The sequence below is a fragment of the Gadus chalcogrammus genome, chromosome 4 (genome assembly GCF_026213295.1).
Source record: "Gadus chalcogrammus isolate NIFS_2021 chromosome 4, NIFS_Gcha_1.0, whole genome shotgun sequence".
NCBI lineage: Eukaryota > Metazoa > Chordata > Actinopteri > Gadiformes > Gadidae > Gadus > Gadus chalcogrammus.
This window is the reverse complement of record NC_079415.1, coordinates 33535313-33557812: the sequence shown is the minus strand read 5'-3', so window position 1 is coordinate 33557812 and position 22500 is coordinate 33535313. Positions and strand designations below refer to the sequence as shown.

The window sequence follows — 22500 nt, the reverse complement described above, 5'->3', positions numbered from 1 at the left end:
CGTCTGCCGGCCGTGTTGGGGTCCAGTGTGAGGTCACAGGCATCTGAGGGAGAACCAGACATGATGAGCTGCTGAACCGCTCTTCATCCTCATCATCATCATCACTAGTACTGTTCTCCTGCGCTCTGTGTACATATACATAGATATGAACACATACATACATATACATATGTACACATACATAGATACACACACCTCAACAATGACGTTATGAAAACATCAACAACAATATTATGAAAACATCAACAACAAACATCACTCCTTGGATCCAGGCTGCTCTTCTTCTTTTTATTCTCTTTCTTTTGTGATCGCTCTCTCTTCTTCTTCAGCCCCCTCCCCATCAGCCCCCTCCCCCTCACCAACCCCCCTCATCCCCCTCCCTCTCATCCCCCCCTCAGCCCCCTCCCCATCAGCCCCCCCCCCCTCACCAACCCCCCTCAGCCCCCTCCCTCTCATCCCCCCCTCAGCCCCGTCACCCCCCCTTCCCCTTCCCCTCACTGCCCGGTCACAACCCTCCCCCTCCTCCCTCAGCCCCTTCACCCCCCTCCCCCTCCCCCTCATCCCCCCCTCAGCTTGTTCACCCCCCCTCCCCCTCACCCTCAGCCCCCCCTCAGCCGGTCACCCCCCCTCCTCCTCACCCCTAGTCCTCCCCCTCAGCCCGGTCCCTCCCCTCCCCTCCCCCTCCCCATCACCCCTACTCCTCACCCTCAGCCCCCCCTCAGCCCCGTCACCCCCCCTCCCCCTCCCCCTCCCCCTCACCCCTAGGCCTCCCCATCAGCCCCGTCACCTCCCTCCCCCTCCCCCTCAGCCCGGTCATCCCCCCTCCCCCTCCCCCCTAGTCCTCCCCCTCAGCCCCCCCCCCTCAGCCCCCTCTCTCTCACCCCTTCACCTCCCCCTCACCGGCCCCTAACCTGGACACCCCCCCCTCAGCCCCTTCACCCCCCCACCCCCACACTCCTCCCCCCTCAGCCCGGCCCCTCCCCCCCCCCCCCCCTCACCCCTAGTCCTCCCCCTCAGCCCCTTCACCCCCCCACCCCCACACTCCTCCCCCCTCAGCCCGGCCCCTCCCCCCCCCCCCCCCCTCACCCCTAGTCCCCCCCCTCAGCCCCTTCACCCCCCCACCCCCACACTCCTCCCCCCTCAGCCCGGCCCCTCCCCCCCCCCCCCTCACCCCTAGTCCTCCCCCTCAGCCCCTTCACCCCCCCACCCCCCACACTCCTTCCCCCTCCCCCCTAGTCCTCCCCCTCAGTCCCGTCACCTCCCTCCACCTCCCCCCCCCCCCTCATCCCGGTCACCCCCCTCCCCCTCACCCCTCAGCCCCTTCACCCCCCCTCCCCCTCAGCCCGGTCATCCCCCCTCCCCCTCCCCCCTAGTCCTCCCCCTCCCCCCCCCCCCCCCCCTCAGCCTCTCTCTCACCCCTTCCCCTCCCCCTCACCGGCCCCTGACCCGGTCACCCCCCCTCTCCTTCACCCCCCCACCCCCACACTCCTCCCCCCTCAGCCCGGTGACTGTGATGGTCGACAGTATTAATATACGTAAGATACATGATGTCAGCCATCATCTTCATTCCCAGTAGGATGTGACCTCACTTCCTGCTGTGTGGATGGACTTTCCATCTCAATAGTGAGTGTGTGAGGTGATGAATCAAACAGACACTTACACTTCTTTAGAGCTGGTTTCAGCCTCCACACTCCACCGTGCTCCACACTGGGGGGGAAACAAAGTGAGAGCAGCATGTTGAAACATTCACCTTCATCATCTGCTGTCTCATCACGTTCTACACAACATGAGTGACAGCTGCCTCTTCAAACCACTTCATCTAGCGGCAGCTTGAATCCTTGAAGGAGACTTTGTACCTTAGTGGTGAGCTGTCCTCTACATACCTGAGAGTGTCCAGTCTCCAGAGTGGATCCTCCAGTCCAGCAGAGAGCAGCGCAGCTCCAGAGTCTCCTGGGTGATTGTAGCTCAAGTCCAGCTCTCTCAGATGGGAGGGGTTGGAGCTCAGAGCTGAGGCCAGAGAAGAACAGCCTTCCTGTGTGACCAGGCAGCCAGACAAGCTACACACACACACACACACACACACACACACACACACACACACACACACACACACACACACACACACACACACACACACACACACACACACACACACACACACACACACACAATTTATTGTATCTGGTTGAGAGCAGTTTCTACTAAAGTAACCACATTTATAAAGTGTATTCATTCAACATTGAAGACAAGTAAAAGCTTTATTGATACTTCATGGAGACAAAGCTGTGTCACCCTGAGAGTCTGAGAACAGAAAGAGGAAGTGGGGAGATGACATCACAGACAGCAGAACTGCCTTCACATGGATGTGACAGGATCTTAAACAAATGCTCCTTTCTCAATAGCTACAACTCAATGAGATATTGTTTGGTTAGAGTCAGGAGAAGTCTGCTGTGTTTGGTACGTTAAGAACGTTTCTTCACATGTTCTAACATTGTGTAGAACCAGGAAGTGTTTTGTCAGCAGGGAAAGAGCACCAGAAATGCATCAGGCAGGAGCAGCACTTACTGAAAGCTAGAGTAACCAGTTTGAAGAAGAGGCTGACAACTGACCTGAGAGTTTCCAGTGTACAGTGTGGACTCCCCAGTCCAGCAGAGAGCAGCTTCACTCCAGAATCCTTCAGATCATTGGTACTCAGATCCAGCTTTTTCAGACTAGAGGACTTGGAGCTGAGAACTGAGGCCAGAGCTTCACAGCATCTCTCTGACAGATCACAGCCATTGAGGCTGCACACACAATAAATAGAATACGTTAGTAACTGTGATTAATTTTGCATTTGAAATTTGTTATTAGAAATGTTTTATTAGTTTACCTAAATGTCAATACAGTAGATCTTCAAAATATGACTAATTTAGAATTCAGATAACTAAAAATTCAGCAAACTCCAGAAAATGTCCATAAAAATACTCAGTTCTAAGAAGAAAAAAATATTTAACTTTACTCTAAAGTCCACCTTACTGTCTATCTACATGATTATGAATATAATAGGAATATAATAATACAGACACCTTATACCATCATTAAGAAACTGAATCCAAGGTACACCTTTTACTGTCATGGCAACACAAATAGAGTGAGATTGAGGTCTTGTGTTTGATAAGATGAGTGGTAATGGCGCTGCGATGCACGCAGACTGCCAAGGTTTAGTTCAGTGCTGGGTTGAATAGCGGCAGTATTGCAGCGCCAGCTTGATCGCTCTATTGGGAAACACGACCCACTTAAGTTCCCCTGAAGACACTCTGCTTTAATCAGAAAACTAAAACACTGGTTTGTACTTTGTGCAAAGTTTCATTTAAATGTCACCGCAGCACTATTCAAGAGCATGTAAAGAAATGCACTATTCAGGATGACCCAGAGAAGAAGATTAATCCTAATAAGAGTATATTATCCAATCAGCAGCCGGTTATTATAAGTAGGTATTTGATTGAGGAGGAGGAGGAGGAGGAGGAGGAGGAGGAGGAGGATAAAGAGTTGGTTAGTGAGGAAAGAGATGCCACGGCGCTGGTGGTAAAAACAGAAACAGACCCCCTATCAGAGATAACGTTAATTTGTAAAGTGGGAGGTCCCGGAGCGCAGAGGGGGGGTGGATCCAGTGACTCAAAACGGGGGTTGGTAACGGTATGGGTATACACTGCCTACGTAGCTTCTCTGACTAAAAAAACCTAAACAACGCTGTGTGTACATCCGGGCAATGTTTATTTTATTTACAGAACGTCCATGGGTGGGAAATGTAAAATAAAAGAATACATGGCAACAATCGTTTTCACAAGCAGCAATTATCTATGAGACTATTAAATTAACCAGGATCAACGGATTGCTGCCTGCGCGCCGCGGTGCACCGGCTAAGACATGCACACTGCCGTGCATGGACAGTAATGTGCACGCCGCGGTATACGGACCCTGACTGCAAGGTGCGCGCCTCAGCTTGTATTTTGGGTTAAACAATGTTGCTTTGACATTGTGGATTCGAAAATAATCCATTGTTTTACCGTTAATATAAATCTAAATTAATCCACTGCCAAATATGGATCTTGTTAAAACTCAGACGTGAGATTTTACTGGGGCACAGCAGATCAATACTGGGGCACAGCAGATCAATACTGGTCCTCTGATGTGGAACTTGTGGTGGAACTTTTTGACCATTGAGTAAAACTGACCTGAGAGTTTCCAGTGTACAGTGTGTACTCCCCAGTCCAGCAGAGAGCAGCTTCACTCCTGAATCCTTCAGATCATTGGTACTCAGGTCCAGCTTTTTCAGACTAGAGGAGTTGGAGCTGAGAACTGAGGCCAGAGCTTCACAGCATCTCTCTGACAGATGACAGCCATTGAGGCTGCACACACAATAAACAGAACACGTTAGGAACTGTGATTCATTTTGCATTTGAAATTTGTTATTAGAAATGTTTTATTCGTTTACCTAAATGTCAATACAGTAGATTTTTTAAATATGACTAATTTAGAATTCAGATAACTAAAGATTCAGCAAACTCCGGAAAATGTCCATAAAAATACTCAGTTCTAAGAAGAAAAAATGATTAAACTTTACTCTAAAGTCCACCTTACTGTCTGACTACATGATTATGAATAGAATAGGAATCTATAAAACAAACACCTTATACCATCATTAACACACTGAATCCAAGGTACACCTTTTACTGTCATGGCAACACAAACAGAGTGAGATTGAGGTATTGTGTTTGATAAGATGAGTGGTAATGGCGCTGCGATGCATGCAGACTGCCAAGGTTTAGTTCAGTGCTGGGTTAAATAGCGGCTGTATTGCAGCGCCAGCTTGATCGCTCTATTGGGAAACACGACCCACTTAAGTTCCCATGAAGACACACTGCTTTAATCAGAAAACTAACACTGGTTAAAACTGGTTTTACTGGGGAACAACAGATCAATACTGGGGCACAGCATATCAATACTGGGGCACAGCAGATCAATACTGGGGCTCAGCAGATCAATACTGGGGCTCAGCAGATCAATACTGGGGCACAGCAGATCAATACTGGGGCACAGCAGATCAATACTGGGGCTCAGCAGATCAATACTGGGCCTCAGCAGATCAATACTGGGGCTCAGCAGATCAATACTGGGGCTCAGCAGATCAATACTGAGGCTCAGCAGATCAATACTGGGGCTCAGCAGATCAATACTGGGGCTCAGCAGATCAATACTGGGGCACAGCAGATCAATACTGAGGCTCAGCAGATCGATACTGGGCCAGGTGCCCCAGTAAAAGGGGTCCAGCAACGCCCATGACCTGACGTATGGAAAGGGGTTGAACCGGGTAAGCAGCGGACCGACAAGTGCATGTGTCACTTGACCTCCCCTCCCTCTGTCCCTCTCCCCCCTCGGTCTCTCCCCCCCCCCTCTGTCCCTCTCCCCCCTCTGTCCCCCCCCCCTCTGTCCCTCTCCCCCCTCTGTCCCCCCCCCCCCTCTGTCTTACCCTGAAAATTCACCTCAAAACGAATATGAAAACACAAGATGTTTGTGGAACTTCAATGGGGAATAAAGACTAACAAGACAGATTATAACATCGAACACTACACAAGCATTAATAGATTTTTTTCATTTATGCGATACATTTTTCATATTGACAAAGGAGGTGCTGGATGTATGACCATAATTGTATTACCATAATTGTATGACCATAATTGCACAAAAAGTTTGGATGGCTCTTTATTCTACCCCAGTTTTGATTGACGTGGCTTAAAATTACCACCACAAACTTGCTGTAAGTGGGATGTGGGACGTCAACTGACTGATCATTCCTGCGGGTGTGAGAGGTGACGGTGGGGCTCGTGGGGGACTCCGGGTGACTCTGGGCGATCACGGGTTCACGTGGTGAGATAGAAGTGAAGTGTGGAACAGGGCATGTCGGGTTTTCGGTTCTTAAACCTTCACGGTGTATATACTGACTCATGTAATGTTTTTGGTTTAGTACATGGCTTTGTTAAACCTCGGGAACAGTGTGGTTTCATGGCGGCTGATGGTAAACCCAACGATATCGACCTTTGGTTTTGGATATACTGGCTTCAATTTCCCTTCCCAATAGATTGATTTTATTCAATGATAGTTGAGGTTAGGGACTTCAAAGTTGGTTGTACCGCCGGCGTTGTTAGGTTTGCTTATCATTTACTGCGCATGACATTGGCCATGCGTATTAAATGATACGTTGGAGAGTAGTGAGTATTGAGAAATTTTATCAAAGTGGATACTGTAATCAAATTTTTGACTAGAGAGGTCATGCCAAGGTTTGAAATTAGCTCAGAATATTGAATGGGACGGTCAAAACAAAAATCAACAAAATCTGTGCAAACACTAAATTGAATTTGGTAGATGCACTACCACTAGCACTAATGAGTTATCACATGCAAGCTAACAGAATGACTCATCTAACCCGCATGTAATGCTTATGGGTCGATCCATGCCTTCGCCTACATTTCGAGGACCCCATAAGGGACTTCCAATAGAGCAATTAGAAATAGAATACAACTAACTGCTATGTATGAGTTTATATTCCAACAAGAGAAACACAAGTTCCAAAGCCGGATGCAGACACGCCAGGAGCCGACAAACTACCCCAGGATCAGACCCAGCCGAGCCAGGAGTAACAGCCACAGGATGCAATCAAATAGCGGCAGGGTTTGAATCAGTTCTGCTTTGGTGGTCCACCATTAACAAAAATGTTGATTGGATGAATTACATATACTATAATCAGCAACGGTTTGTCGATTTTACCATGGATGCGGTCAAGGGACTATCAGAACAATTAGATGCTATGACAATAGGCTAGCCTTGGATATGTTATTGGCAGAAGAAGGAGGGGTGTGTAGGATGATAGGGACTACATGTTGCACTTTTATCCCCAACAACACTGCTCCGGATTGGTCGGTGGCCAGGCCACTGGCAGGGATACAGTCACTCAAATTACAGTTGGCGGAGAACTCCGGCATTACTGAAACCTTCCCAGGATGGATGGAGAACCTGTTTGGTAGGTGGAAGGGCCTGATCCAGTCAGTACTCATCGCGGGAATAGTGGCAGTAACTGTTTTAGTTGTGGTCGTTGCTGTTGTATTCCTTGCGTACGAAGGCTACTGAATCGGCTGATCACCTTAGTGGTGAACGCTCCAGGAGCGCCAGGTGCCATCCGGGCTTACATGGGGAGCAGGTCAGACCCGGCGTACTTGGACGAGATATCACCTGAGGGGCCTGGCCTGATCCAGCTGCAGAATGTAGAATAGTCCCCGGGGCCCCGTTATGTGCACCACCTGTATCTAAGATAATCAATATTCCTGGTCTACTTGAGTGACGAATTAATAAACAACCAATGAGGGTCATGTTAGTTATTGCATTGTATTGTTTGGTTGCGAGTATAACATGTTGTTTCTGTATCACTACATGTAATGGGTTTCTCGAAGTTCTTTGAGGCGGTTGGGAATAGGGCTGGGTAAAAAAATCGATTTAATCGATTTTTGATCACTTTCATAAAAATTTTGCATAATCGATTCATAGGGCGTGAGATTGTTGTTGTTGTTTTTTTTGTTTTTTTTACCATTATTATATTTTTTGCACTTAAATAAACAATGCCTTAATGCAATTTGCAGTGATGGAATGTCGTAGTTCAAGTACACTTTCACTTGCAATTCCTTTCTAATTTCAAAATTGCACCTTTGAGACTTGAGACAGTTTTGGTTACAGCTCAGGTTTAAACTGTCCAATTCACAGGTTTGCACTTAAAACCTGTTGTTTAAGATGAAGAGAAAAAAAAAAGCACATTTGTATTTTGTAACACAGTTGAGCCATTTTCATTATTTAAGAGCAGATTAAATCGAATCGTGATTAATCGATTCAGAACCTTATGATTCGAAATCAAATCGATTTAGGAAAGTGGCCACGATACCCAGCCCTAGTTGGGACCATGTTCCTAACGTCTCATACGGGCGGGAGGCTCACATGATGTGCTATTAACCTCTCCATGTGAGCGGCGCCCTTGACATAAAGGGACTAATGGCCTCATGGACTACAGGACCTGATGACAGCAAACAGGATCAATGACTACAACATGTCCAAAACCCCCCAAATAAATACAACACACCAATACATGAAGATCACCATTCAAATCTGTGCATGTCTGCAGGGAATTTTGAATCTAAAAATGTATTCCTATGTCAATTATTTTTGCATGCTGAAGGTGTAACACTTTGTGGACAATTACGATTAGACAATTACAATTAAGGCATTTAGAAGACGCTTTTGTCCAAAGCGACTTACATCGGTTAATACACACATTGACACACCGACGGCAGAGTAAACCATGCAACAGCCAGCTCGTCAGGAGCAGTTAGGGTTAAGTGTCTTGTTCAGGGACACATCAATCACTCAGCTACAAGACAACTGCTCGAGCTCCTGAACTAAGCCGAGCCCACAACCACGACTGCCTCGGTGCCGCCGACCCTCCCAGGATCCGTTGCGGTACTTAGCGACCACGGCCGTGATCGGCGCAATAATATATCGATATTATTATATGGAGAGATTGAACTGATTTATATGGAACAAAACTGTACTATGAAATCACATTTTTCATTTGCGTAAGGGATGATGACCGTTGCTGCTTGTTGTGTGATTTGAATGGTTGATTTGTATCATATTGAAGTGTTTGTTTCGTCAAAATGTATCGTCCCCTGCTATAAACAATCTAGCCCCCCGTAGCTCACGCAATCATAATTCTTTGGCACTGCTATTGGTTACAACTAATAAGTAGATTATCTAAAAAATTATCTAATTATTTACAGGCTCTGTGATTAATTAATCTAAATTAATCGCATGCTTAAATTTTTTCAGAGAAAGTATTTCAAAATAGTTTTATTCAAGTAAATTATGGCAGATGAGTGATTCAAAGTCTTTCAGTTACATACGGTGCATTTTAAGATAAATTTAATTACATTTCCATCTAACTCAAGATTCAATGCATCAGTCGAGTGTGGCTTGACGCGGCTGGCTGCTAGCGCCAGCTTCAGGGGCTGTGGCAGCTCGGACCTGCGAGCTTGCTACCAAATGTTTTGTGTTGAGATGATATTTAAGGGATAATGAACTCCCGTTATAGGAAAATTCCTTACTACAGAGATTGCAGATAACGGTGTTCCTATCAACAGTTCCGCTTCGGAGTTGTTTAAACTTGAATTTTCCGTTCACGGGGCCGAGCAGCGTCTTCTCGTCTGCTTCCATTTTGTTTCAACGCAAATGACGCCCTGGGTCAAAGGGCACTATAGAAGCGCGATTAATCTGCGTTAATTTTTTTAGAGAGTTCTTTTTTCTGTGATTAATTAATCGAAGTTAAAGCATTAATTTGACAGCCCTAGTTCAAATATAATTTAGCTGGGCGATCTCTAGAGAGAATAAAGTACTATCCTCCTTTATCTCTTCCGTCTCTCTCTTTTTTCCCGCTCACTCGTGACCTCTCACCCTTCCCCAAGATGACCCTGAAGTCTATTTATCAACGCAAAAGTACTGAACAAGGTCCAAATGTGTTAAAATAGTGGGTTACCTTTAATTAATAATGAACGTATATTTATCTAATGTATCCTCATCAATTAAAACGTACTGTATTTATACTCATAGCTAGATATTTGAATAAAGCGGTATTTAACTATTAAAAAAAATGTTAATTCTTGGCTTTCCTTATTTTTTATTTCAAAATAAATAGAGCTTTTGAATTTGACTTTTCCCCCTGGTTACAAACAAATGTGTGTATTGTGATACAAAAAAAAGTATGTAATTATAATTTGAATATTCTACTATGAGGTATATTGGGTTGTTGTATTATAATAAATGATATTAGCGAACCTACAGAGATGTTTTCTATATTATTATAACTTTTATATTCTAGTATTATGTATATTGTGTCGTGTGTATTGTAATTCATGTTATTAGTGAACCTACAGAGATGTTTTGGAGGCTTTGACCACTGGCATTAGCCTCAGAAGACCCTCCTCTGAAGGAGAGTATTTCTTCAGGTCAAACACGTCCAGCTCCTCTTCTGATGTCAGTAGGATGAAGACCAGAGTTGACCACTGAGCAAGAGAGAGAGATTCTTTGGAGAGTCTTCCTGATGTCAGGTACTGTTGGATCTCCGCCACTAGAGAACGGTCGTTTAGCTCATTCAGACAGTGGAACAGATTGATTCTTTTCTCTGTAGAAATATCTCCACCTATCTTCTTCTTAATGTAAGAGCCCATTTTCTTACTGGTCTCTGAGCTACTTACTGTCTTTCCCAGCAGAAATTTTAGGACATTCTGATTGGTCTCCAGAGAGAGGCCCAGGAGGAAGCGGAGGAACAAGTCCAGGCGTCCGTCCTTCCTCTGTAAGGCCTTGTCCACAGCACTCTGGTAGAGTTTGACATTTCCTTTCTTTCTAGAAAAAATAGCAAGCATGGATTGTAGTGGTCCTGAGAGCAGATTGACCCCAGTGTCGATGAATTTCACAAAGACATAAAGGGCAGCCAGAAACTCTTGGATACTCAGGTGGACAAAGCAGAACACCTTGTCATGGTACAGCCCACCCTCCTTTTTAAAGATCTGGGTGAACACTCCTGAGTACACTGAGGCTTCTTTGATATCAATGTGACACTCTGCCAGGTCTGCCTCGTAGAAGATCAGGTTGTCTTTCTCCAGCTGTTTAAAAGCCAGTTCTCCCAGAGAAACAATGATCTCCCTGCTCTTTGAACTCCACTCTTCCAACTTCCAACTTCCAACTTTCAAATTACACTGCATGGACTGAACCTTCAGGAAGAGGCTGTACATCTGAGTCATGGTCTTGGGCATCTCTTCTATCTGTTTTTTTTTTAAGATGTCCTCCAGAACTGTAGCAGTGATCCAACAGAAGACTGGGATGTGACACATGATGTGGAGGCTTCGTGATTTCTTGATGTGGGCGATGATTTTTTTGGCCAGTGTCTCATCTGTGAATTTCTTCTTGAAGTAAATCTCTTTCTGTGGGTCGGTGAACCCTCTCACCTCTGTCACCAAGTTAACACACTCAGCAGGGATCTTATCGGCTGCCGCAGGGCGTGTGGTTATCCAGATGCAAGCAGAGGTAAGCAGTTTGCCCCTGATGAGGTTTGTCAGCAGCACATCCACCGAGGTGACCTCTGTGACATCAGTACAGATCGGGTTTGTCTTGAAGTCCAGAGGAAGTTGACACTCATCCAGACCATCAAAGATGAAGACAACCTGGCACAGGTCAGATCTACAGATTGTAGCTTCTTTGGTCTCATTAAAGAAGTAATGAAGAAGTCCCAACAAGCTAAACTCTTTCATTTTTAGTAAATTCAGCTCTCTGAAAGGGAAGAAAAACGTGAAGCGTATGTCCTGATTGGCCTTGTCTTCAGCCCAGTCCAGAGTGAACTTGTGTGTTAAGACGGTTTTACCAATGCCTGCCACTCCAGTTGTCATAATTGTCCTGATTGGTTTATCTTGTCCAGGTAAGGGTTTAAAGATGTCCTCACATCTGATTGATGTTTCCTCCATGGCTTGTTTCCTGGAAGCTGTTTCAATCAGTCTGATCTCATGTTCCTTGTTGACCTCTCCACTGCCTCCCTCTGTGATGAAGATCTCTGTGTAGAAGTCATTCAGAGGTGTTGATTGTCCTGCTTTAGCGATTCCCTCATACAGACACCTGAGCTTCTCCTTCATATGAGACTTGATTTTATGTTGGAACTCGAAAGCAGCAGTTTCTAAATGAGAAAAAAACAGAAGACAGTTAGTGGATGGTGATCAGTGGAAACAGAGGAAACAGGACAATATTTTCTTTAAATTATAAACTTCATGATATTTAGTGGCTTCATTACTTGTGGTCGGAGAAGTTGGTCTTGACAAGGACTGCATGTTACAGATTCATAATCTTCAAGACTATTTTGTTATTTCCACAGCAATATGATTGGTCTAATGATAGCAATACTGATAGTGAATCAGTGGAAAGTGACTTACTGTGCTGATATAACAAGATAGTGCTGCATCTCTTCCACTGAGTTATTCTGCTGTTGGTATGCTGTCCAATGTCTAAAGGTGTCATTGCATCGTTTTTTTATTAATTTTTAGTAGCAATGAATCCCCTGTAAGTCGATTTTGGTGAAAAAATGCTCTGGTGCTCCTGTTTCACGCTGTTCTAGTATCTGGATCAAACTATTTAACCTGATACCCCACACTAACCCTACATATCTTGATCAAACCATTTAAAGCTGATTTCCCCCCTCAGCAAACTCTCGCCACTAAACTTGCGCCCTGAGAGGCATGTCGGTCGAAAAGCAGAGGCGTGTTCTGGCGCAAATGATACATGGTGCTATCTTACAGATCCATAAAGCAGTTGCGCAACTGACTGAAAAAATCCTGGCTTAAGTGCCCTAGCGGATAGCGCAGTTGGTGTTGCTATTTTTGACGTGCCTTGGTAGGTCGGAACTGTAACATAAGCTTACACACACACATAGGCTATACACAGCACAAACATGCAGACAATTAGCCTAATTTAAATATTACAATGTCAAAGATTGTTCATATGTGTGAAACTGCATAGAAATAACAATAGAAAATCTATAGGGGCGGCATGAATGAATACCGTAGTAGGCTATGCCATGCATTAAAATAATAACAATTCAAGCTGCAAGCAGCATTTTACGGGTGCCAAGCCTAAAGCCGACCAATAAGACCCTGTCAGACCATGAAGACCCTAATAGACCATTAAGACCCTGACGCAGACCATGATAATTTTGACCTGTTCTGTTTGCGTACGGTTGACAACGCTGGAATAGCATCAGCTTGGATCTGTTGATGGCCGAACAAAATTTCCTGACCGTACGGCAAAAGGCTGAGGAGTTATGATGATTCTTTAAAGTTTTCAATTGATCGCTTTAGCGCCACCTATAGTCCTATTTTGGTGAACTTTAGCCTGGTTAACCGGGACCTATGCTTCTTTGACTACACCAAGTTTGGTGATGATTGACTCAAGTTAACCCCGCCGTTAGTCATCTATCATTGATCGGGCTAATTTTGATGTCCAGCCGCCATTTTGATGCAGGTTCTGGGTTTCCTTGGATCATTTGCTGAACACGAGGAGATACAAATGTCTACAGGATTGTAGAAGGAAAAGGTCAGATAATATGTCCGTCCAAAGTCTACATTTTCAGTTAATTGATTTAGCTCCCTCTATCGCCCGATCTGGGTACAATTTGGAGAGTTTGTATTTTCAATTGTTTTACCGCTCCCAATAGCCCGACATGGATACAATTGGAGGGGTTCATCTTGACCCATGTGCCTTTGACTACACCAAGGTTGATGAGTATTGGTTTACGTTAACCTTGCCTTTTGGCTTTGAGTCAATTTTGGACGATTTCCAGCCTCCGGCGGCCATGTTGTTTTGTCTATCAACTTAATTTTACTCGAGCAGTTTCCCCAACAGCCGCTAATTTGGTCCCACTCAAATCAAACATTCCTTCTATGAACTGTGGTGATTTTAGTCACAGGCCACGCCCATTTCGATGCCATGCCCTAATTGAAAATATGTTGACTCTCTCTGGTTCAGAATTTGATTCTGAAGAACTTGTGTATTGGACTCAAGATCATAGGAGTCCATTTTGATGTTGATATAAGCATTTCTTTAGGCGTTTTAAACCACACCCTTTTTAGAAGTCAATGGCTCCTGGGCTCTTTAGTTTTTTTATTGCACAGACTTGGCTTAATGTCAGATTGAAGACATTGGTCCATAGATGATAGGTGCTAAATTATTTTTTTCGAAGTTAAAAAACCAAGAATCCTTAAGGATTTTAGTTCAAGGTTCTTGAGGCATATTAGTTCACCATGAGGATATGCATGTGTTAACAAACTATCGTGACTAAGTCAAAGCGGTTATTAAATATGTTTGTTCAAAGTTTGCATTTCTGGACTGTTGCTATAGCGCCACCTTTGGGCCAATCAGTGTAATATTTATTCTCTCCCTCATCAGACAGATCCCGCCATGCAGAGCGGGTTTGATAAAAGACAAAGACCATCCACACACAGGCAGGTCAAGTTCCACCTTCTGACGATGTAGCACACAACAAAAATATAGATTTAGTTTTACCCCTTTAGAAATGGGTGTGAGGGGTTAGGTGAGGGTTACCAAACTATAAAAGGGATCCTGTCAAACTAGCAATAACACCATTGAGCCAAGGAATACAGCAGCACTAAGTAAACCCCCTATCTCTTCAAAAAAGTAAGTCGTATTCCATACAAATGCAATCCCGAGTGGATGATAATGAATCACTGGATCCCAGTGGATTAAAGGACAAAGAAGCTCCCCTCTTGTTAAAAAAAAGTTGGCAAAGAGCGTTTCTTTAAAAAGTAGATTCATGGTAACAACTCACCCACACCAGGAGGAGAAGAGATCAGACCCAGGGTGGAGCATAAGTGTTCGTCCCTCTTCTTCATACTATCAATCATCGCTTGACTTGCTCTCTCCCCTTTCCCCATCACCATGTCGATCAGACGACGTGCTTGGTCTGCTTTGGTCCTCTCGGCCATCACGTAGTCCTTTTCCTCAGAACTGAACACCTTCTGCTGCCAAAGGTCATCCAGGAGACCTTTGATAACAGGTTCTGAAACTCCCTTCACAAATTCAGAACGGATCCTTTGAAGCTCCCCTGGAAGAGAAATCAAAAGGCAATATGAAATGACAATGAGTAAACACGATAGTTGATTCATTAAACTCGTCTTTATTGGGGTAAAGATTAAACCGTTTGTTGCACCAACTTGTTCACTCACAACATAAAAAAAATCCTTAAAACAAACAACCTTGATAGTTCATTTAAATCTTGTTTTTAATTTAGATCAATTATTCAACTTGAGGTCACGTGACCAGAAGGTGTGGCACGGTAACTTCCTCTGCAAGTGATAGACCTTAACACCTTTATTGTTGCTCTAAATATTTTACAAACACACTTCAAAGTAACGGAAAAGGTGCCTAAGATAAGGACGCGTTAATGTCAGGTGTTGGAAATCGCAAAGAGAGTAGACAAACTGTAAAGCAGCGTGATACCAGTTGGCAAGCTACCAAACAAATCATGGCAGACAAAGACACACCAGGCTGGGCTGTCCACATGATCACGGAGGTCACTGGCATTAGAGAATCGTTTAAACAAAGTTTTGATGAACTGAACGAATAGATCAACGGACTGAAAAAAGAAACACGGGCCACCTTAAGCAGAGTTACTAACGCGGAGAAGCGCATCAGCGCTGTAGAGGATCAGATGGCCGGAGAGAGCACAACTTTAAACGACATGACAAAATAAATGGATTTATCGAAAAACAAATTAACCACATTCGAAGCTCACAGTAAAATAAACAACATAGTGTTGGTTGGCCTTGAGAAGGGGGCGGAAGCTGGCGATCCAGACAAGATGGTCAAGGGCATTCTGAGATATATTTTGGACTAAAAAGTTGATGACAGGGTCCCAGAAGTTGAAAGACATCACCGGAGTCTCCGTCCCCGCCCCATCCCAACCTCCTCGCCCTTACCTAATGCGGATGCTCAGGTGGAATGACAGACAGGCTATTCTGAAAGCTGCGGGAAAGAAGAAGGAGCTGAGCTGGAGAGGAAGACGCCTCCAAGCATTTCAGGATCTACCTGTCAAGAAGCAGCGAGACATTTTTGCTGACATTAAGAAGAAACGGCAGGGAACGGACTTACGATATGGCCTGTTGTATCCTTGAAGGCTGATTGTCACCATCGAAGGGAATAAGCAGTGTTGGGAAAGTTCACTTTCTACGTGAACTAGTTCAAAGTTCAGTTCAAATTTTTTTAAATGAACTAGTTCAGTTAAACGTTCATAATTCTAATTTTTTTTAAGTTCACAGTTCCAAAAAATGAATTAGTTCATAGTTCTTTTTTTCAATATGTTGCTGTGAGCTATTAGTTTCTTCTGGTATTTTGTAAATCCCATTGATATCTTTTGGAAGACTCATTGCTCGTTGGCCGGAAACGGAAAGGGGGGGGGGGTTCTACCACTACTGTTGAGACGGAGAACCGAGCGAAAAGACTACAGCCAAACATAAACAGCCCCCCTTTCTGTTTCCGGCCAACAAGCAATGATTCTAGAAGGTATTCTAGTCTGCTGAGCTAAGAACTAGAGAGCTAACGTTATCATGGTTCTTGCACCATTTTTAAAGTCAAATTTAAGACTTTTTAAGACTTTTTAAGACCAACGCATACATAAATTAAGACACAAAAAATGTCTGAAAAATTATTTGATAGAAAAGGTGTGTATAATTGAGTCACTTATTCACATCAACCGTAGCCGTAGTACTAGCAGTAGTAGTACTCTTGCAAAGTTATCTCGGAAGCGCGCGGACACGACGATACGCAAACACATTAACCCACCCGTGTCACCCATGACCCGTCGCTTAGCAACCGGACACGCTGGGGTTGATATGTTACCGGACTACTGTAAGTTCTGTAACTACTACGGAGTGATAACAAAGACATGAATCAGGCAATAAATCCACCGTCCTTGACAGCGGTCAAGTTTGGAGTGCGGAGTGGACCAAATGTGAACTACTGCAGCTTTCCTAAGTTAAACCCCAAACTAATCGGAATAAGTGTATGCATGTCGATTATAGCAGACTACACCACCTCTTCTGTAGCCGAATAGAATTATATTACGAACAGATAATTTTATTCCGATTGAGGCGTATTATATGATCCTTTTCTATTCCGATTGAGCTGTCTTTCACATCTATGCGGATCAGATGTGTCCATGTAAACACGGCTGACAGTGATCTCACACACACACACACACACACACACACACACACACACACACACACACACACACACACACACACACACACACACACACACACACACACACACACACACACACACACACACACACACACACACACACACACACACACTTTGAAGCCGAACTTCCTTATTCGAATATAATGCGAATATCAAAAAATAAATCAAAATTCAAACGAATATTAGGCAAATAGGCAGCCCTTAATATTCGAACCTGTTATGGCAGGCCAAGAGGGAGAGCATCGGAGAACCCGACGCAGTCTACTCATAATATTGTAATGACCACGGAAGAGGCATTGAATGAAGTATTGATTAGAGAGCGATTTATTAGATACCTAATAAACCGTCGGAACACGCAGGACCGGTAACCATAGCAACGCCGGTAAACAAACCCCGCTAAGCAAAACATCATTGTTTTGTCTTGTTTTTGTTTTATTTATTTCTTATTGCTTATGTTTATTTATTTATTTATTTTTTTTTTCCACAATGTCTTGTTTTTTTTTAAATATGTATGATGACTATATGCTCTGTAAGGTGACCTTGGGTGTTTTGAAAGGCGCCTCTAAATTAAATGTATTATTAAGCCCAATCCAGGTCTTACTGAAGGAATTTAATGGTCAAAATATTATTAATAAATATTCGAATATATTCGAATATTAATATTAATAAACAAACAAACTTTGAATATGATTTTTGGGAAAAAGTCAAAGCCCGTCACACAATTTAATTAATTTACTGTTTGGAATACTTCCATTAAAATGATCCAGCATGAACTGTGATCCATAGTACCGCGATAAGACATGGCTGTCGGTGTCGTCCGTGGGCCAGTACCTCACGATATCCATCCGTTTGCTTTTAGTGGTTTTGTTCACTCATCGAACATGAGGACGTACTGTTTATCGTTTACGCTGCGTGACAGCTCTCTTTTTATGAAAGATGCGATCCCGTATTTGGCAAGATAGGCCGTTTTGTTTTCACATCAGGTGAACGACTTCGCAAACTCAGAATCTGGGAACATAGCAGCCAAGACGTTACTAATGTCCTCGTTCGATTTGAAGGAATAATGTCTGCTAGTGCTCACCGTGTGGAGAACCCACAATACCTCCGCCTTCTGGGTTTCTGGTGGCGACACAAAGCCGGTTAACGCCGTCTGATGTGAAGTACTAGCCACGGATGCTGAACTTTTCAGTCCACTTCTTTCAAATAATACGGGCATCGGTGTAGTCCCGCTAGCTGCCACGGAGTATCGGATATATTTCTGCGACCTCATGTGGGACTCAAGAGCTATTGCATGGTCCCTAGTATAAATGCCTTTCGGGATAAAAGACACCTTGCCTCGTAGTCACCTGCCTTCTCCAACCACCCCCGAAACGTATCCTCCTCAAACCATTTCTCATTGAATTTGCACTGTCCCATCCTGAAAGTAGCGCAAGTTGGCCTGATGATGTCAACCGTCACTAGCTAAAAGTAGCGCCAGCAAGTTAGCCTCCAGACGCAGCTGCAGGCTGCAGATGCAACCGGCCCCCCGATGACTGATGTCAACGTTAACGTAACGTAAAACTCCTGAAAATGCCGTAATTAAAAGACGCACTAGGTGATTTGTTGTGCGCGACAATTTCCCCTAGTCTTAAAAAACCCTCTGCAAAATTTAATACCTAGAGCAAATTTACAGTAAATTTAAGACAATTTATGGCCTTAATTTTACAAAAAAAAAATTAAGACTTTTTAAGGACCCGCGGGAACCATGGTTATGGATTGTTCATATTTATAATTCGAAATTCGTCTCAGCCTGTATACCACAGAAACCCCATACCGGGTTGTCTGATTACAGTTTAATTAATTTTCCAAAATTTACCAGCCCTCGTTGGAAGAATAATCACCACGGCATTCGTTTCAATGGGAATCGCGACGGCCTATACTTTCAAGAGAGGAAAGATATCTCCACATTGAAGTTAAAAAGTTCGAATTTAGTCTGAACAGAACAAATAATAGTCTCATACTGTTCTTAAAATTAGAAATTCTCCTATTGTTGTTAGGGCCAATTTATTCTTAGTTTTATTTTATTCTAAATTACCTCCCACTGCTGGCACTTTTATGTTGGTTTGAGATGCCTTCTGGAACTCAATATAGGTAAACAGGATGTGAGGCCCGTTAGGGGGCCGCATTAGGAACACGCCATACAGTCGGGAGCGATATCGCTTTTTGACCACGAATACAAACAAGAATACAAACACAAATACAAACACGGATAAGAATAGCCGATACGCCCCTCCTCTCTGGAGGGGCGTCCATCTTTAAGCTCAGGAGGTATACCCATATAGTGGTCACTCTTCATGGAGACACAGCTGGGTCCAGGGGAGTCTGCTCTCTCCTGCCTCCTTCTGAAAAACAAGAACCACCTGGAAGTTAGGATTTGTGCATGTCGTTTCATTTGATCATTTATTGCAGGGCTACTCAACTACTTTCTCATGACTTTTCATTTCAATAATCTTTTCTCAGTTTATTGAAATATAAATTAAAGGGGGGGGGGAGGGGGCAGAAAAAGTTATTATGGCATTCAAGCACTTACATGTTGACATAAAAGCACAAAAGGACCCTTCATACTGTGCATTGTGTTTATTCACAATAGGTTTAGCTAATATAGAAAATAAAGCAGTCAGTTTCTACATTTCTACACAGACCAGTGTTATTATGCATGGGTAATTTGTTTCAACAAATTACTTCACCCCCAAAGATAAATTCTAACTGATTCAATAAATCGGCAGTTTGAAAGACATTGAACCTTTAAACATTAAACCTGTAAAGTCTGCTACAAGTCGTCTTAACATTAATTTCATTAATTAGATTGCTGGGTCCAGGGGAGTCTGCTCTCTCCTGCTGCTCTGGGCTTTAACACACACACACACACACACACACACACACACACACACACACACACACACACACACACACACACACACACACACACACACACACACACACACACACACACACACACACACACACACACACACACACACACACACACACTAGGGCTGTCAACGAATATTCGAAGTTCGAATATTCGTTCGAAATGTATCCAAAAACGCGAATTTGAACGTGAAAATTAATATTCGAATGTGAAAAAACACTCCCGCGGTACAAGCGCCTCTATCTGCTTTATGAATGAGCCTCTGTCTGTTCGCGATGTCCCTCATAATATTCGAATGTGAAAAAACACTCCCGCGGTACAAGTGTAACAGACTAGTATTGTGAAGAGCGAATGTATTTTATCCCCTCGGGGTTTCCGTACTTGGATATAGGTATTCCAGCTCTCACGCTGTGACTGGGTGACTTCTGATAGGTACTAAGTAAACGAGACTATTTTCCCTTCCACGCTTGTGTCATTCTTGTCATATAAATATCTAAGTGCCAACGCTCGGTTACACAAGCGCCTATCTGCTTTGTGAGTGAGCCTCTGTCTGTTCGCGATGTCCCTCATAATATTCGAATGTGAAAAAACACTCCCGCGGTACAAGCGCCTAACTGCTTTGTGAATGAGCCTCCGTCTGTTCGCGATGTCCCTCGTTTTAAAGTAAGGAAATGCCCAGCAGGAAGCCGCCGCCCTATATATAGGATATATATATATCCCACTAATTTGAACCATGGTTTTGTCGCATTATTGACATATTGACGGCAACTGCGTAAAATAGGCAACCAGATATTCGAATAGTTCGAATTCGTGATTTTTTTCCAAACGAACATTCGAATGTCATTTTTGAGCAATTTTGACAGCCCTAACACACACACACACACACACACACACACACACACACACACACACACACACACACACACACACACACACACACACACACACACACACACACACACAGCTGTTTCTCAGACTAATGATGGAGTCATCACTGCTGAGCTCTGAGATGGACAACAGTCACAGACAGAGAGATGCTCTTCTTACCTCTCAGCTTTGCTCCGGCGGCCATGTTCCCCAGACAGAGTGGTCTTAGAGGTAGAACCCCCCTCCTCTCTCTCCTCATCCATAGAAGACTGGAGACCTGGACACAAACACAACTCCTTCTGAACTTCAGCTGTTTATTGAGAGAGAAGATCATTGTGACTGCGTCACACTAAAGCATTATGGACGTCATAGAACATAAATATGAACCCCATGATATAGCCACACTGCCCTCACCACAGTACAGATGTGTACAGCAGATGCAAACTGAGAGATGAGAATTAAACACCTTGGAGACTGTAACACTTCTTAAACTACAACCCAAAAAAGTAGATGCAATAGCCATCATGGTATAATTTAGGGCTGAACGATTAATCAAAATCAAACGAAATCGCAATGTAATATAATGCGGTATGCAAATCGCAAAGGCTGCGATTAAACAAAAAAAAAGTGATTTATTACCGTTACTGACTGGAAATCAGTACGATTCATTCATTTTATTTTTATTTTACAATTCAATAGTTAAATAAAGAAGTTTATAATATAAATTAATCTCCACACATCGGCCTGGCCTAAAGGAAAGAGAAGTTTTTATGTTGACTGCTTCCAATGTTGTGTTGGTCATACTAACGAATGATTTATATATTTATTATTGAATAATACACAACATTGGGACCTAATAAATTATGAAAATCGCACATTAAATCGCAATCGAAATATTGGTCAAAAATATCGCAATTAGATTATTTCCCCAAAACGTTCAGCCCTAAAAAGTAGAGAACTATTGAACAATTTCTCCACTGGAACAAAGTCTGAGTTCTGTCACTTCACACTTCACAGATCCCATAGACCGTGAATCTACTGGTGATGCTCAACACATCGATTTGGTATCCTCGTATGACCAACGAGTCTCTCTCTCGCTCTATGGCTCCAGCTGTGGTTTAAGCCATAGGAATCGAGTCTAGACCCACATCTATGAAACTGTAGATCCCCAGTCGCTAGCCTGGCTCCGCCCGCCTAAGTACTCAATTTGACTCCCGCTCAATTTGTATTTAACTTAAATATCAGCACATTCAAATGACTTATGTCCTTCTTTTAATTTGGAGTAGCATCAAGACAAACGAATCACTTGAATATTGAACGCAGTGTTCAATTTACCACACGGGTCAGAAAAGCAGTGAAACATGAACTAACGTTGTATTCTCTACACTGTAGAGAATACAACGTAACTTAACAACGTAATAATGAGTTTACTGTAGAGTCTACAGTAAACTCATTATTATATACCAGTAACCTAAAGACAATATAACCGGTAGTAAACTGGTTGATCATTATTATATACCAGTAACCTAAAGACAATATAAACGGTACACTGGTTGATCATTATTATATACCAGCAACCTAAAGACAATATAAACGGAAGTACACTGGTTGATCATTATTATATACCAGCAACCTAAAGACAATATAAACTGTACACTGGTTGATCATTATTATATACCAGCAACCTAAAGACAATATAAACGGTAGTACACTGGTTGATCATTATTATATACCAGTAACCTAAAGACAATATAAACGGTAGTACACTGGTTGATCATTATTATATACCAGTAACCTAAAGACAATATAAACGGTAGTAAACTGGTTGA

General features: G+C 43.5%; 2 protein-coding genes across 2 annotated transcripts in view; both read right to left on the bottom strand.

Annotated features, from left to right (window-relative positions):
• LOC130381355 (uncharacterized) overlaps nt 1-22500 on the bottom strand; it is a 202832-nt gene that overhangs the window by 35659 nt on the left and 144673 nt on the right. The window contains 2 exon segments of the mRNA XM_056588899.1: nt 1-43; nt 1661-1707. The exon segment at nt 1-43 is cut by the window's left edge and continues 28 nt beyond it. Coding sequence (XP_056444874.1) covers nt 1-43; nt 1661-1707 — 90 coding nt within the window.
• Nucleotides 1964-22500, bottom strand: part of LOC130381371 (NACHT, LRR and PYD domains-containing protein 3-like) — a 21073-nt gene continuing 536 nt past the window's right edge. Inside the window, exons 2-7 of the mRNA XM_056588959.1 lie at nt 20852-20948; nt 19207-19274; nt 14459-14734; nt 10006-11797; nt 4215-4388; nt 1964-2783 (exon numbers count right to left, since the gene is read on the bottom strand). Of these exons, the coding sequence (XP_056444934.1) occupies nt 2486-2783; nt 4215-4388; nt 10006-11797; nt 14459-14734; nt 19207-19274; nt 20852-20934 (2691 nt within the window). The 5' untranslated portion in view covers nt 20935-20948 and the 3' untranslated portion in view covers nt 1964-2485. The remainder of the gene's footprint in view (nt 2784-4214; nt 4389-10005; nt 11798-14458; nt 14735-19206; nt 19275-20851; nt 20949-22500) is intronic.